The sequence below is a fragment of the Bufo gargarizans genome, chromosome 2, assembly GCF_014858855.1.
Source record: "Bufo gargarizans isolate SCDJY-AF-19 chromosome 2, ASM1485885v1, whole genome shotgun sequence".
NCBI lineage: Eukaryota > Metazoa > Chordata > Amphibia > Anura > Bufonidae > Bufo > Bufo gargarizans.
The window spans coordinates 662,184,793-662,202,730 of record NC_058081.1 but is presented as its reverse complement, the minus strand read 5'-3'; the positions used below and the strand labels follow the sequence as shown (position 1 = coordinate 662,202,730).

General features: G+C 46.7%; 1 protein-coding gene across 4 annotated transcripts in view; it reads left to right on the top strand.

Annotated features, from left to right (window-relative positions):
- The window catches only part of LOC122926925, a 125,153-nt gene that overhangs the window by 42,003 nt on the left and 65,212 nt on the right, over nucleotides 1-17,938 (top strand). For all 4 annotated transcript variants that reach the window (XM_044278443.1, XM_044278444.1, XM_044278445.1 and 1 more), the window contains exon 4: nucleotides 10,489-10,569. In XM_044278443.1, coding sequence (XP_044134378.1) covers nucleotides 10,489-10,569 — 81 coding nt within the window. The remainder of the gene's footprint in view (nucleotides 1-10,488; nucleotides 10,570-17,938) is intronic.

Here is a 17,938-nt window from a genome sequence, read left to right as displayed (position 1 = left end):
AGCCACCACTGCAACAGTCCATTGGCATATATTTAGGCCTAGCACACAGGCAGAGCAGAGAGGTCCCGTAACAGACAATCTGGCTTCATGTCAGCAGAGAATCAGTCTGCATGTCATAGCAGAGAATCAGGCTTCACGTCAGCCACCACTGCAACAGTCCATTGTCATAAATTTAGGCCCAGCACCCAGGCAGAGGAGAGAGGTCCCGTAACAGACAATCTGGCTTCATGTCAGCAGAGAATTAGTCTGCATGTCATAGCAGAGAATCAGGCTTCATGTCAGCCACCACTGCAACAGTCCATTGGCATATATTTAGGCCCAGCACCCAGGCAGAGGAGGGAGGTCCCGTAACAGAGAATCTGTCTTCATGTCAGCAGAGAATCAGTCTGCATGTCATAGCAGAGAATGAGGCTTCACGTCACCCACCACTGCAACAGTCCATTGGCATATATTTAGGCCTAGCACACAGGCAGAGCAGAGAGGTCCCGTAACAGACAATCTGGCTTCATGTCAGCAGAGAATCAGTCTGCATGTCATAGCAGAGAATGAGGCTTCACGTCAGCCACCACTGCAACAGTCCATTGGCATATATTTAGGCCTAGCACACAGGCAGAGCAGAGAGGTCCCGTAACAGACAATCTGGCTTCATGTCAGCAGAGAATCAGTCTGCATGTCATAGCAGAGAATCAGGCTTCACGTCAGCCACCACTGCAACAGTCCATTGTCATAAATTTAGGCCCAGCACCCAGGCAGAGGAGAGAGGTCCCGTAACAGACAATCTGGCTTCATGTCAGCAGAGAAATAGTCTGCATGTCATAGCAGAGAATCAGGCTTCATGTCAGCCACCACTGCAACAGTCCATTGGCATATATTTAGGCCCAGCACCCAGGCAGAGGAGGGAGGTCCCGTAACAGAGAATCTGTCTTCATGTCAGCAGAGAATCAGTCTGCATGTCATAGCAGAGAATGAGGCTTCACGTCACCCACCACTGCAACAGTCCATTGGCATATATTTAGGCCTAGCACACAGGCAGAGCAGAGAGGTCCCGTAACAGACAATCTGGCTTCATGTCAGCAGAGAATCAGTCTGCATGTCATAGCAGAGAATCAGGCTTCACGTCAGCCACCACTGCAACAGTCCATTGGCATATATTTAGGCCTAGCACACAGGCAGAGCAGAGAGGTCCCGTAACAGACAATCTGGCTTCATGTCAGCAGAGAATCAGTCTGCATGTCATAGCAGAGAATGAGGCTTCACGTCAGCCACCACTGCAACAGTCCATTGGCATATATTTAGGCCTAGCACACAGGCAGAGGAGAGGTTCATTCAACTTTGGGTAGCCTCGCAATATAATGGTAAAATGAAAATAAAAATAGGATTGAATGAGGAAGTGCCCTGGAGTCCAATAATATATGGTTATGGGGAGGTAGTTAATGTCTAATCTGGACAAGGGACGGACAGGTCCTGTGGGATCCATGCCTGGTTCATTTTTATGAACGTCAGCTTGTCCACATTGGCTGTAGACAGGCGGCTGCGTTTGTCTGTAATGACGCCCCCTGCCGTGCTGAATACACGTTCAGACAAAACGCTGGCTGCCGGGCAGGCCAGCACCTCCAAGGCATAAAAGGCTAGCTCTGGCCACGTGGACAATTTAGAGACCCAGAAGTTGAATGGGGCCGAACCATCAGTCAGTACGTGGAGGGGTGTGCACACGTACTGTTCCACCATGTTAGTGAAATGTTGCCTCCTGCTAACACGTTGCGTATCAGGTGGTGGTGCAGTTAGCTGTGGCGTGTTGACAAAAGTTTTCCACATCTCTGCCATGCTAACCCTGCCCTCAGAGGAGCTGGCCGTGACACAGCTGCCTTGGCGACCTCTTGCTCCTCCTCTGCCTTGGCCTTGGGCTTCCACTTGTTCCCCTGTGACATTTGGGAATGCTCTCAGTAGCGCGTCTACCAACGTGCGCTTGTACTCGCGCATCTTCCTATCACGCTCCAGTGCAGGAAGTAAGGTGGGCACATTGTCTTTGTAGCGTGGATCCAGCAGGGTGGCAACCCAGTAGTCCGCACAGGTTAAAATGTGGGCAACTCTGCTGTCGTTGCGCAGGCACTGCAGCATGTAGTCGCTCATGTGTGCCAGGCTGCCCAGGGGTAAGGACAAGCTGTCCTCTGTGGGAGGCGTATCGTCATCGTCCTGCCTTTCCCCCCAGCCACGCACCAGTGATGGACCCGAGCTGCGTTGGGTGCCACCCCGCTGTGACCATGCTTCATCCTCATCCTCCTCCACCTCCTCCTCATCCTCGTCCTCCTCGTCCTCCAGTAGTGGGCCCTGGCTGGCCACATTTGTACCTGGCCTCTGCTGTTGCCAAAAACCTCCCTCTGAGTCACTTCGAAGAGACTGGCCTGAAAGTGCTAAAAATGACCCCTCTTCCTCCTCCTCCTCCTCCTCCTGGGCCACCTCCTCTTCCATCATCGCCCTAAGTGTTTTCTCAAGGAGACATAGAAGTGGTATTGTAACGCTGATAACGGTGTCATCGCCACTGGCCATGTTGGTGGAGTACTCGAAACAGCGCAACAGGGCACACAGGTCTCGCATGGAGGCCCAGTCATTGGTGGTGAAGTGGTGCTGTTCTGTAGTGCGACTGACCCGTGCGTGCTGCAGCTGAAACTCCACTATGGCCTGCTGCTGCTCGCACAGTCTGTCCAGCATGTGCAAGGTGGAGTTCCACCTGGTGGGCACGTCGCATATGAGGCGGTGAGCGGGAAGGCCGAAGTTACGCTGTAGCGCAGACAGGCGAGCAGCAGCAGGATGTGAACGCCGGAAGCGCGAACAGACGGCCCGCACTTTATGCAGCAGCTCTGACATGTCGGGGTAGTTGTGAATGAACTTCTGCACCACCAAATTCAGCACATGCGCCAAGCAAGGGATGTGCGTCAAATTGGCTAGTCCCAGAGCTGCAACGAGATTTCGCCCATTATCACACACCACCAGGCCGGGCTTGAGGCTCACCGGCAGCAACCACTCGTCGGTCTGTTGTTCTATACCCCGCCACAACTCCTGTGCGGTGTGGGGCCTGTCCCCCAAACATATGAGTTTCAGAATGGCCTGCTGACGTTTACCCCGGGCTGTGCTGAAGTTGGTGGTGAAGGTGTGTGGCTGACTGGATGAGCAGGTGGAAGAAGAGGAGGAGGAAGCCGAGAAGGAGGAGGTGGCAACAGGAGGCAAAGAATGTTGCCCTGCGATCCTTGGCGGCGGAAGGACGTGCGCCAAACAGCTCTCCGCCTGCGGCCCAGCTGCCACTACATTTACCCAGTGTGCAGTTAGGGAGATATAGCGTCCCTGGCCGTGCTTACTGGTCCACGTATCTGTGGTTAGGTGGACCTTGCCACAGATGGCGTTGCGCAGTGCACACTTGATTTTATCGGATACTTGGTTGTGCAGGGAAGGCACGGCTCTCTTGGAGAAGTAGTGCCGGCTGGGAACAACATACTGTGGGACAGCAAGCGACATGAGCTGTTTGAAGCTGTCTGTGTCCACCAGCCTAAATGACAGCATTTCATAGGCCAGTAGTTTAGAAATGCTGGCATTCAGGGCCAGGGATCGAGGGTGGCTAGGTGGGAATTTACGCTTTCTATCAAATGTTTGTGAGATGGAGAGCTGAACGCTGGCGTGTGACATGGTTGAGACGCTTGGTGACGGAGGTGGTGGTGGTGGTGTTGGTGGTACATCCCCTGTTTGCTGGGCGGCAGGTGCCAACGTTCCTCCAGAGGCGGAGGAAGAGGCCGAGGCGGCAGCAGCAGAATAGGCCGAGGCGGCAGCAGCAGAAGAGGTAGCAGGGGGAGCCTGAGTGACTTCCTTGGTTTTAAGGTGTTTACTCCACTGCAGTTCATGCTTTGCATGCAGGTGCCTGGTCATGCAGGTTGTGCTCAGGTTCAGAACGTTAATGCCTCGCTTCAGGCTCTGATGGCACAGCGTGCAAACCACTCGGGTCTTGTCGTCAGCACATTGTTTGAAGAAGTGCCATGCCAGGGAACTCCTTGAAGCTGCCTTTGGGGTGCTCGGTCCCAGATGGCGGCGGTCAGTAGCAGGCGGAGTCTCTTGGCGGCGGGTGTTCTGCTTTTGCCCACTGCTCCCTCTTTTGCTACGCTGTTGGCTCGGTCTCACCACTGCCTCTTCCTCCGAACTGTGAAAGTCAGTGGCACGACCTTCATTCCATGTGGGGTCTAGGACCTCATCGTCCCCTGCATCGTCTTCCACCCAGTCTTGATCCCTGACCTCCTGTTCAGTCTGCACACTGCAGAAAGACGCAGCAGTTGGCACCTGTGTTTCGTCATCATCAGAGACATGCTGAGGTGGTATTCCCATGTCCTCATCATCAGGAAACATAAGTGGTTGTGCGTCAGTGCATTCTATGTCTTTCACCGCTGGGGAAGGGCTAGGTGGATGCCCTTGGGAAACCCTGCCAGCGGAGTCTTCAAACAGCATAAGAGACTGCTGCATAACTTGAGGCTGAGACAGTTTCCCTGGTATGCATGGGGGTGATGTGACAGACTGATGGGGTTGGTTTTCAGGCGCCATCTGTGCGCTTTCTGCAGAAGACTGGGTGGGAGATAATGTGAACGTGCTGGATCCACTGTCGGCCACCCAATTGACTAATGCCTGTACCTGCTCAGGCCTTACCATCCTTAGAACGGCATTGGGCCCCACCATATATCGCTGTAAATTCTGGCGGCTACTGGGACCTGAGGTAGTTGGTACACTAGGACGTGTGGATGTGGCAGAACGGCCACGTCCTCTCCCAGCACCAGAGGGTCCACTAACACCACCACGACCATGTCCACGTCCGCGTCCCTTACTAGATGTTTTTCTCATTGTTATGGTTCACCACAACAACAAATATATTTTTTGGCCCAATGTATTGTATTCAAATTCAGCGGGATATAAATTTGAGGCCTAGTATTTAGGCGCTGGGTGACCGGTATGGATTTAGTGACAGAATTAGACTTGGAAATGCACAGAAGCGTGTGTGTGAAGTTATTCTGAATGACCCTATGTGCACCTTCAATATGATCTACCCTTTTAGGGATAGATTTCAAATAGCTCTGATATAGCAGAAACGACTAAATTATGAAATTGCTAAATTGGGAATTGTATTTCAACCCAGAACAAAAAATGTGCTTTGACGGACACTAAATAACTTTCCCAGCCACAACAGGACAGCGGTAACGAGAGATTTAGCGGGATATAAATTTGAGGCCTAGTATTTAGGCGCTGGGTGACAGGTATGGGTTTAGTGACAGAATTAGATTTGGAAATGCACAGTAGCGGGTGTGTGAAGTTATTCTGAATGACCCTATGTGCACCTTGAATATTATATACCCTTTTAGGGATAGATTTCAAATAGCTCTGATATAGCAGAAACCACTAAATTATGAAATTGCTAAATTGGGAATTGTATTTCAACCCAGAACAAGAAATGTGCTTGAACGGACACTAAATAACTCGCCCAGCTACAGCACTAGGGACAGATTTAGCTGGATATAAATTTGAGGCCTAGTATTTAGGCGCTGGGTGACCGGTATGGATTTAGTGACAGAATAAGACTTGGAAATGCACAGAAGCGTGTGTGTGAAGTTATTCTAAATGACCCTATGTGCACCTTGAATATTATATACCCTTTTAGGGATAGATTTCAAATAGCTCTGATATAGCAGAAACCACTAAATTATGAAATTGCTAAATTGGGAATTGTATTTCAACCCAGAACAAAAAATGTGCTTTGACGGACACTAAATAACTTTCCCAGCCACAACAGGACAGCGTTAACGAGAGATTTAGCAGGATATAAATTTGAGGCCTAGTATTTAGGCGCTGGGTGACAGGTATGGGTTTAGTGACAGAATTAGACTTGGAAATACACAGTAGCGGGTGTGTGTGAAGTTATTCTGAATGACCCAATGTGCACCTTGAATATTATATACCCTTTTAGGGATAGATTTCAAATAGCTCTGATATAGCAGAAACCACTAAATTATGAAATTGTTAAATTGGGAATTGTATTTAAACCCAGAACAAAAAATGTGCTTTGACGGACACTAAATAACTTTCCCAGCCACAACAGGACAGCGTTAACGAGAGATTTAGCAGGATATAAATTTGAGGCCTAGTATTTAGGCGCTGGGTGACAGGTATGGGTTTAGTGACAGAATTAGACTTAGAAATACACAGTAGCGGGTGTGTGTGAAGTTATTCTGAATGACCCAATGTGCACCTTGAATATTATATACCCTTTTAGGGATAGATTTCAAATAGCTCTGATATAGCAGAAACCACTAAATTATGAAATTGCTAAATTGGGAATTGTATTTCAACCCAGAACAAGAAATGTGCTTGAACGGACACTAAATAACTCGCCCAGCTACAGCACTAAGGACAGATTTAGCGGGATATAAATTTGAGGCCTAGTATTTAGGCGCTGGGTGACAGGTATGGGTTTAGTGCCAGAATTAGACTTGGAAATACACAGTAGCGGGTGTGTGTGAAGTTATTCTGAATGACCCAATGTGCACCTTGAATATTATATACCCTTTTAGGGATAGATTTCAAATAGCTCTGATATAGCAGAAACCACTAAATTATGAAATTGCTAAATTGGGAATTGTATTTCAACCCAGAACAAGAAATGTGCTTGAACGGACACTAAATAACTCGCCCAGCTACAGCACTAAGGACAGATTTAGCGGGATATAAATTTGAGGCCTAGTATTTAGGCGCTGGGTGACAGGTATGGGTTTAGTGCCAGAATTAGACTTGGAAATCAAAAGTAGCGGGTGTGTGTGAAGTTATTCTGAATGACCCAATGTGCACCTTGAATATTATATACCCTTTTAGGGATAGATTTCAAATAGCTCTGATATAGCAGAAACCACTAAATTATGAAATTGCTAAATTGGGAATTGTATTTCAACCCAGAACAAGAAATGTGCTTGAACGGACACTAAATAACTCGCCCAGCTACAGCACTAGGGACAGATTTAGCTGGATATAAATTTGAGGCCTAGTATTTAGGCGCTGGGTGACAGGTATGGGTTTAGTGACAGAATTAGACTTGGAAATACACAGTAGCGGGTGTGTGTGAAGTTATTCTGAATGACCCAATGTGCACCTTGAATATTATATACCCTTTTAGGGATAGATTTCAAATAGCTCTGATATAGCAGAAACCACTAAATTATGAAATTGCTAAATTGGGAATTGTATTTCAACCCAGAACAAGAAATGTGCTTGAACGGACACTAAATAACTCGCCCAGCTACAGCACTAGGGACAGATTTAGCTGGATATAAATTTGAGGCCTAGTATTTAGGCGCTGGGTGACCGGTATGGATTTAGTGACAGAATTAGACTGGGATATGGCCAAAAAATAAACAGACTATTGCTGGTTAAATGCACTTGGTGTGACAGCTTCACCCTGATGTAGGCTTTAGCCAAAAAACAACCACACCATTGAGGGTTAAATGCACTTGGTGACAGGCGCAGCTTGCTCCTGATTTAGTATATGGCCAAAAAATGAACAGACTATTGCTGGTTAAATGCACTTGGTGTGACAGCTTCACCCTGATGTAGGCTTTAGCCAAAAAACAACCACACCATTGAGGGTTAAATGCACTTGGTGACAGGCGCAGCTTGCCCCTGATTTTGTATATGGCCAAAAAATGAACAGACTATTGCTGGTTAAATGCACTTGGTGTGACAGCTTCACCCTGATGTAGGCTTTAGCCAAAAAACAACCACACCATTGAGGGTTAAATGCACTTGGTCGCAGCTTGTGCTGGCGCACCACAAGACACAAAATGGCCGCCGATCACCCCAGAAAAATGTGACTGACAAACGGTCTGTGCAGCCTAAAAACAGTGAGCAATTGAGGATCAGCAGCTCAATGATCCACAGCTGCAGATCGATCAGTTAATCAAGTCCTTTGGAGGAGTTAATCTGCCTAATCTCGCCCTACTGTCGCAGCCGCAACCTCTCCCTACGCTAATCAGAGCAGAGTGACGGGCGGCGCTATGTGACTCCAGCTTAAATAGAGGCTGGGTCACATGGTGCTCTGGCCAATCACAGCCATGCCAATAGTAGGCATGGCTGTGATGGCCTCTTGGGGCAAGTAGTATGACGCTTGTTGATTGGCTGCTTTGCAGCCTTTCAAAAAGCGCCAAGAAAGCGTCACAAAAGCGCGAAGAAAGCGACGATCACCGAACCCGAACCCGGACTTTTACGAAAATGTCCGGGTTCGGGTCCGTGTCACGGACACCCCAAAATTCGGTACGAACCCGAACTATACAGTTCGAGTTCGCTCATCCCTAGCAGTAATAACTACCTTGAAGGGCCTAGCTGTCTAGGCAACCCCACAGATCATCCTAACCTATGGTCAGCCTAATTTAAAATTAAGCAAACCCCCCCAACTTTAAACTAATCGCAGAAGTTGGAACCCATCAACCCCCCTTGTACTTGTTCCGCTACTTGCAAGCTGCGCGGGCATGAGTTCAGAACTTCAGTCACTTCTGTCCGCAATTCTGTTCTGCGGTGCGTGATCACGCGAGACCCGTGACCTCCCATGGCGGATCTCACAGGATCACACGCCGCAGAACAGAATTGCAGACCGAAGTGACTGAAGTTCTGAACGCGCAGCCTGCAAGTTGCGGAACAAGTACAAGGGGGGTTGGGGGATGATCTGTGGGATTGCCCAGATGGCTAGGAATAGCCTAATAAAATAAAAAAAATCCCACCAGCATAAACATTCGGGGAACTGGACAAAACACCCGGGGCTCCAGCCCCGAATGTTTTGAGCTAACGACGCCCCTGCATTTAAGCATCTATCAAGACGTACAGCAAGGGATATAGCTGCTTCCAATAACTCAGGATTTTCATGAAAAGCCAACGCATCCTGCAGTCTCTCAGAGAGACCCTGACAGAATTGGCTACGTAGAGCAGGATCGTTCCACTCTGTATCGGTAGCCCATCTCCTAAATTCAGAGCAATAGGTCTCTGTGGAACGTTCTCCCTGTCGCAAACCCCGTAACTTGGTCTCGGCCTGAGAGATCTGATCCAGGTCATCGTTGATAAGACCCAAGGCTCTAAAGAATTTATCTACCGACGTGATCCGGTCGGCAGAGAAAAAGCCCAAGATTGGGCGTCCTCTTTAAGCAACAAAATAATCATACCCACACATTGACACTCATCCTCAGAAGAGTATGGACGCACTCTCCAGACACATGAAAGAAAGAAAAAAAAACCACAATGCTTGCCTGCTTCCCTGACGAAACTCCCAAGCACTTCGCACTGTTGGCTGTGCAGGAGGCTGATTCCCGGGCTTTCAGAGCTCCTCCCACAGCCATCAGAGCGATGTGCGGCCTGAGGGGGAAGCACTGACCAGCAGAACTGTGAAGCAGGCAACGGAGGGCTCCCTGTCTCACTATGAAAATGAAATGCCTGGCAGTGAAAACAACTGCCAGGCACATGCCCCGCCTGTCTTCCCCCTTGCTACACCTTTGCCTTGTCAGACAGGTTATCTCTACTGGGCTTTCTCTACACCTCTCTGTTACCTCTGGCATGCTTTAGTAGTTGTTTGTCTGTTCTTTCAGACCTCTCTGTGGCTGGTACCTGATTTCAGGGGTGGCTAAAGTGTCAGCTTCACATGTCTGTGCTTCCTATAACACTGTGCTCTCTCCCTCTAACCAAATAGACTTATACTAAGACTGGCTGAAACTAGACTCCACTATGCTGAATCACTCCTCTCCTTATATAGAGGTTGATACCAGCCTCATCTAGTGGTGGCTTTGAGATATGGCCTGTTATCTAAGATCAGAAAATACAGAGATGTACATGACATTGCATACATGACAAGATAATGTATTTTTGCACTTTTCAGTATAATGTGACTTCTAGGAGCAGGATGCTGCAGTGACATGTCAGATTAAAGCTAAGGTTCTGCACCCTCCTACACCTGAGATTCAGCCAGGGATCAATATGTAGTAGAATCAAACCATACAAAAATTATATAAATGTAGCCATGATTCCGGGTGGTGTAATAAACTAAGTCCCAAGAAATGTAGGTACATGTAGCTTTATAGCGATAGCACGCTTGGGGGGTGATCTGCTGCCTTTGTTAGGCCTAAACTGTTTACTCATCCTGTCCTTTTTGTATCCCTTGGATCTACTTAAATGGGATGTCAAGGAAAATTAATAAAGGGTATTGGCCAATATCCATAGTAAGGCCACCCTTACAAGCAGCAGAAAAATGCTGATGTGGGCTCCAGATGAGGGGTTGGTGCGCTGTTAATGTGCAGGTTTATTTTGTGAATGGACATGATGCAATCTTCAGGGCCAGTGTGGGAGTATCCATCGTAATGTTGTCTTTTGTAGGAATGTTTTACGTCACATATCAGTTTATGGATTATTTCACTTTGTGATTCTATGTTAATGTTTCAGCCTTGTAACCAAATCTAGTCGGGACCTCAGAAACGTAAACTTGGAGTATGCTGACACAAAGAGACACAAACAACATGAGGGGTAAGTTTCAGCATAAATATTACAAACTAGTTAACTTGTAGATTGGTAAAACCTGGTTTGGTATTACTTTTAGGCAATATTTGACGTTCCAAGGCTCTGTTGCAATCTGTAACAAAGTCCACAATGTTTTTATGCAATTCATTGTACTGGTATCCTTTTTATGTGAGTACACCACCTCAGGCATCAGTTCAACCACAACTTGTGCACTTCATATTCTTAAACTTCTGAAAATGCAGCCGGTAATGTCACTGCACAGATATGATTGCTTCTTATAGTTACAGTATATTACAGAATATAATGAAGCAGATGTAGATCTGCTATGCCACTTGAACAGATGTATTTGGCTTGGGGCTACTCCAAAGGGTGTTGTGTAAGTAGCGCCCCTGGTCTTCACCCTTTAATCCCTGTACAGGGATCTGGACACCTCTGCAGGGGAAATACCTGGCTGCTACCTCTTGGAGTAATCTATGTTCACGTGCCTGATGGCCTGTTGGGGTCAAGAGAAACCAGTGTGAAGCACCAAGGGATCAAGCAAATCCATAGTCAGAGGCAGGCCAAGGTTAGGGCATGCAGAGTTCATGTATTCTGAGGTCAAAATGGGCAGCTTAGATCAGTACGGAGATCAGGCTGAGGTCAAAATTGTAAGTCAGGCAGAAGTTGGGAAATACAACAGGCAAACAAACTAACAGTACACTTTTGCAGGAAACTAGAGTACTAGAACCTATTGCTCAGGCACCCCCCCACAGGATAGGGTGCCTTAAAATTCACAGAGTAGCCACCCATAGGCTGGCGAAGATCAAGGTGCACAAGTGCTGGCCTTTTAAGAGCCAGAGAGCGAGCATGAGTGCCCTATGGAGCGGTGGGGGGTGAACAGCATTACTCTGCCTTGAGCAGGGAGAGATGGACTTCGGTGATACTGGATCGCTGATACCCATGAGCCATGGAGTGGAGCGACAGTAAGCACAGTCCAACACCATAACACAAACCCTTGATAACACACACACAAATACCACCATAGGGATAATAAACATATTGTAATTGTATAGATATGTCATATCTCATAGGTAGAGAATTGACAGCAAAGGGATAATATTCACACAGGGCTGTATAGTTCTGGAATGATGCACACAGTGTTAATGCACTATATGACAAAAAATGCATACAACAGCAATAGCAAAGTGATCTTGCGGTAGACACTTTGAAACCACTGAAAGGTTTATTACAGACAATGATATCACAGTACAAGAATAATGCGCATGGAGATGTCACAGCATCAGAATGTTGTCATGAAACAGGGATAATAAACATGGCAATGTCACAGTAATGATAATTTAACTCACCTCAACCATGGTGATGGATCATGTGATGGGCCATGTGATGAGCGCAGTGACGTCATCAAAGGTCCTTTTCCTGTGCACAGCAAAGATGAAGACAGAAGAGAAGCTGGGCTGTGCGAACAAGTTGAGGTGAGTTAAATTATTTTTTATTTTTTTTAACCCCTCCAGCCCTATTGTATGATGTATTCTGTATTAAGAATGCTATTATTTTCCCTTATAAACATGTTATAAGGGAAAATAATAATGATCGGATCTCCATCCCGATTGTCTCCTAGCAACCGTGCATGAAAATTGCACCGCATCCGCAACTTGCTTGCAGATGCTTGCGATTTTCACGCAGCCCCATTCACATCTATGGGGACTGCGTTGCGTGAAAAAGGCAGAATATAGAACATTCAGCGATTTTTATGCAACGCACAAGTGATGCGTGAAAACCAACGCTCATGTGCACAGCCCCATAGAATTGAATGGGTCCGGATTCAGTGCAGGTGCAATGCATTCACCTCACGCATTGCACCCGCGCGGAAATCTCGCCCATGTGAAAGGGGCCTTACTCTGCCAGATAATCGCTAATGAGCGTTCTTATAAATGATCCTATAAATGATTTTCAGCCCGTGTAAAGGGCCCTTAAGGGTAGAGTAAAAAAGGCTTTGTGTCCGAAAAATAGAGACCTTAGATCTTTTGTCTGCAACAAATTTAAGATGTGCTTGCAACATTTTAATGTGTTTTGCGCCAATTCCCATCACCCTATATTACTAATGGAAGTACAGTTACTTGTAGGTGAAGTGATGTTTTAAGCCATATTTATCACTCATGAAATTTTGAAATGTCCACTGACGTCCCCTGGTGACAGAAAAACGGATGAAAATATTATAATTAGTGAGCTTAGCTAGTCAAAGCATCCAAAGAAGAATTTGATCTGAAGTTTAAGAAAAATTTGATTTGCCACAAAGCCGAATTTCCTGTCGTTTCGCAGTAATGAATAATTTCTCTTAAAATGGTGGCTAGAAATGTCTTAGAAATAACAAAAAAAAAATATTTTTTAGAATATTCGTCGAATATTCGAAAATTCATGATTTTTTTTCTTGAAAAAAATCGGCAAGGTAATGATTGTGTAATATGCAAATTTTCGTAATTCGAATTTTCGGATTCGAATTTTTATTGCAAATTTTTCAACTTTTTTTTACAACTATTAGACAAAGAAGATTATAGCACTATATTAGCTAAATTGCTCTATATTCGATTTTAGGAATATTCGCTATATTGCTATAACAGTTTTTTCGAATATTCGTAATATATAGCAATATAGCGAATATTCGAAAAAAACGAATATAGAGCAATTTAGCTAATATAGTGCTATAATCTTTTTTTTATAGTTGTAAATTTTTTCCAATCTGAACTTCAGATGAGAAAAAAATTACAACTATTAGACAAAGAAGATTATAGCACTATATTAGCTAAATTGCTCTATATTCGTTTTTTTGGGGAATATTCGCTAAATTGCTATAACTTCGTTTTTTCTAATATTTGTAATATTCTAAAACAAGAATATATAGCAATATAGTGAATATTCGAAAAAAAAGAATATAGAGCAATTTTGCTAATATAGTGCTATAATCTTCTTTTAAGTTGAAAAATTCGCAATAAAAATTTTAATCTGAAAATTCGAATTACGAAAATTCGCATATTGCACAATCATTACCTTGCCGATTTTTTCAAGAAAAAAAAATCGTGCATTTTCGAATATGACCCCTGCCGCTCATCACTACTCCTAAAGTCAAGTATATTGCAGCCTTCTTCTTGGCCCACAAGCTAGAAGCAGGAAGGGATCATGTGTACTGATAAAAAATAAATAAAAAAAATCGGGAAAAAAAAATCGGAAAAAAATCGAATATTCGAAATTACGAATATATATAACTATATTCGCGAATTTTCAAAGTACCTATATTCGCGATAAAAATTCGAAATTCTAATATTCGTGATCAACACTACCAGTTGCTTGCGCAGAGGCAGTCCGCTCCTGTCTTGACTGAAAAAGACCTGCCAAAGCACCTGCACTAAGCATGATGACGTCACCACACTCTCCCAGTGGGATCACATGGTGAGGTCATCGTCACCACGTGATCACGCTGGGAGCAGGCAGTGACATCATTATGCTCAGCACAGATCTTTCGGCAGGTCTTTTCCACTCAAGATGGGAGCTGACTGCCTCTGCGCAAGCAACTGGATGAAGTGAGTGATTGTTTTTTAAAACTCAAAAGACCATATTGCACTAGTGTATTTCTGTTTTTAACGGCCGTAAGATTGGCACACTTCTGTCTAAGCCGCCATTGAAAATGGACCCATTGATTGATAGGCTGAATGGGGTTTTACCAGAGTGATTCATGATGAATTAATTCGTAACAAATCAAATTTCTTGTCAACCTTCGGCAAAGCTGCCGTATCAAATTTTTCAAAACTTCGCTCATCTCTAACTATAATAAATATCACAAGCAGAACAGAGCTCCAAAATTAAGAACTGGAATATATCTGTAATGCAAGGCACCAACAAACAGACCAGTGATGAAAGCAAAAAGGTGTTTATTCACCAGAAACATAAACGTTCAGGACACTTGCTGGTAACAAGGAATAATAATAAAAAACCAGGCAAGGAGATTCCAGGAATAGTCCCAACCAGTGCTGAATGATGCTGTGCACTTGGCAGTCGAGTCACTCCAGATCTTGGGTCCGCTGTAAAGGACAAAGTTCCTGGCAGTCTTCAGTCACTAGGAGTTGTGACCTATACCTGGTTGAGGGAAAATAACAGTGGGCACTGATCACCCTGAGAGAATCACCCTGAGAGACCTCCTTTTAAATGCCTGCTGATCAATCCCAGGGTGCCAAGTGTCCACTACCATAGTTAAACAAATTGCCCTGCACCTGAGTACAAGGCCTAAGGCAATCACAAGTTGATTAACCCATGGCTGGCTCCCTAATCCACTTTGCTCTTGTGAGTCAGTATAATATGCGCCACTGGTCGACGAAGTGCATAAGAAGCGCGTACTCGCGACCGTGTATCCCTTTGCGAACCTGCCCTCGTGCGTACGCACGGACGCATGATTGACTCAGCGCGAGTATGCGAGCGCGTGGACCCAGATGCGGAAACGGAAGTCGCAGGAGACACCGGAGACAACCCTGGCCGCGGCGTCTTGTCACTCGCCTGGCCACTCTGTCCCCGGGACTCCTGACGGTCCTCCCCTCCGATGTCCACGAGAACGCATCTCCGCACTGGCTCGCAAAGGGGTCAGCGCTGGTGCATCAGAGACACGCATAACCTGTCCCGCAACTCCACGAGGACCCCTCTTGGTTCCCCTGGAGTGCAAAGCAGGTGAGGATCTTACATTACCCCCCCCCCTCGAGGAGGCGACTCTGAAGACTCCAAGCAAGCTTTCCCCGGATTATCCCGGTGAAAGGCTGCCACCAACTCATCCGCATGCACCTGGCGAGCAGGTATCCAACATCTCTCCTCTGGACCAAAACCCTTCCAGTCCACCAAGTATTGAAGAGACCTTTGGACAAAACGAGAGTCCAAAATTCTGTTCACTTCGAACTCCGGTACCCCTTGGACCTCCAGCGGGGATAGGGTCTGAATGAAGGGAGCGGAGTCGGCTGCCGATTTGAGAAGTGAAACATGAAAGGTGTTCACTCCTCGGATCGACGGTGGAAGAGCAACCTTGTACGTAACTCTGTTGATCTTTTGTGTCACTGGGTATGGGCCAATGAATCGAGGACCCAACTTGGAAGATGGCTGACGCAGCGGAATGTTCCGGGTGGAGACCCACACCTGATCTCCCACCTTAAACTTTTGCTCTACGGTGCGATGACGATCAGCAAATTTCTTCAGTTGCACCACCGCACTGCGGAGATTCCGCTGGGCCGACGACCAAATGGGACGTCTATCCTTGAACCACTGATCCACCACCAGTGAGTCAGTGGAGGGTCCGGCCAAAGAAGAGAGTCTTGGATCCCTGCCCCCCACACACCTGAACGGAGACATCTTAGTGGAAGCATGCTCAGAGTTATTATAAGCCACCTCCGCAAAGGGTAGATACGCTGCCCATTCCTCCTGGCAGTCTGACACGAAGCACCGGAGATATTGCTCCAGGGTCTGGTTAGTCCTTTCCATCTGACCGTTGGTCTCTGCGTGAAAACCAGAAGAAAAAGACAAATTAATACCCAATCGGGAGCAGAAAGAACGCCAGAAGCGGGAGATGAATTGTACTCCTCTGTCTGAAACAATGTCATCCGGCGCTCCGTGTAATCGAAAGACATGATTCAAGAACAGCTCTGTGTCTCCACCCCTGTGATGATGTCACTTAGAGTTTGGAGGTGTTCTCACTGTTCTGTTTCTCCGCCCCTGTGATGAGGTCTTTACTCCCAGCTGTCTCTCCTGATTTCCCTGCCTCTAAATCACCCCTCCTCCTATTGCAGGGCGTGGATTATATTTCTCTTTTCAGTTGTAGCTCTGCCTTGAGTATCTTCACTTCTTTAGCTACTTGTTCTCTGGACCTGTGTTCTGCTGCTGCAAGCACTCCGGATATTGCCAGCGGCCCTTGGATCCGTCTTCTCTGCGGCTGCAGCTCCATCAGCTAAGTGTGCAGACTTTGTTGTGTACCTGGTGATTTCCTGACTGGATCTGAGGTGGCCACGGTTCCCTCCATATTCTGAGCAGGGCACCGGTGGCCGTGCCCCTTCCACTATTGTAGGGGTTACAGGGCTCATCAGTCTAAGGTACGCGGGCATGCCTCGTTCCACCATTTGGATCCGGGCATGTGCTTTAGCAGCATAGGGAGAGTGTTCAGGGTCTGACAAGGGTCACCCTTTCTCTTCCCTAGTTTGGGGTCTGGTCAGTAGCTCTTCTTACTGTGTATGCTCTGGTTACCCTTAAACAGCCGTGACATTATAATCCACCAAAACCGTCCTTGTTGACATGGATCCGCTTTCTGACCTGGTTGACCGCATGCAGGGTCTTTCTTTGGAAGTAGCGGATCTCCGTCAATCTCTGACTCAGCTACAAGCATTGGGCTCTGCTCCAGCTCATGGAGTCTGTTGCGAGCCAAAGGTCTCACTTCCGGAAACGTTCTCCGGGGGCAGTGAGAATTTTGTTCGCTTCAGAGAGGCATGTAAACTCCATTTTTGTTTGTGTCCCCACTCCTCTGGTAATGAGGAACAGAGGGTGAGGATTGTCATCTCCCTGCTCAGAGGTAATGCTCAGACTTGGGCTTTTTCGCTGCCATCAGGGGATCCTTCCCTTCGATCCGTGGAAAGATTTTTTGTGGCCCTGGGGCAGATATATGATGACCCGGATCGTGTTGCTCTGGCAGAATCGAACTTGCGTGTTCTATGCCAGAACAAACTGTCTGCGGAGCTTTATTGTTCTGAATTTCGGAGATGGGCAGCTGATTCAGGCTGGAATGATGCTGCACTCCGAAGTCAGTTCTGTCATGGTCTCTCAGAGGGTTTGAAAGATGCCTTTGCTTTCCATGAGAGACCAACGTCCTTAGAGTCTGCCATGTCATTAGCGGTACGCCTTGACAGGCGTCTAAGGGAAAGAAACAAGACCTCTCCGTCCAGCCATTGTCAGTCTAGGGGCAATGGTGCGGACTCATTCAGTATGCAGGGGTCTCATCCTGTCTCGCTCCCCTCTGAGGAGGAGCCCATGCAGCTAGGCCGACTTGCCCCTGATAAAAGAGGATTTAGTCCTCAGAATATGGTGTGTTTTTGCTGTGGGGGCATAGGTCATTTGGCAAATGTTTGTCCGTCTAGGAGATTCCTGACCTGTACTAAGAGCGATAATAAGAGAAAAACCTCAAGAGGTAGATCATCAAGTTCTGCTTCATCTGCTACTTTGGGCAAAGTTGATGTGGGAATTGATGCTTTTCCTTTGACCTGCAGTTCCCGTTTTCTCCTGTCTGCCAGGGTGGCGCTAGAGAGCAAAGTCATTCCTTGTGAGATTTTTGTCGATAGTGGAGCAGCCGTCAATCTTATTGACA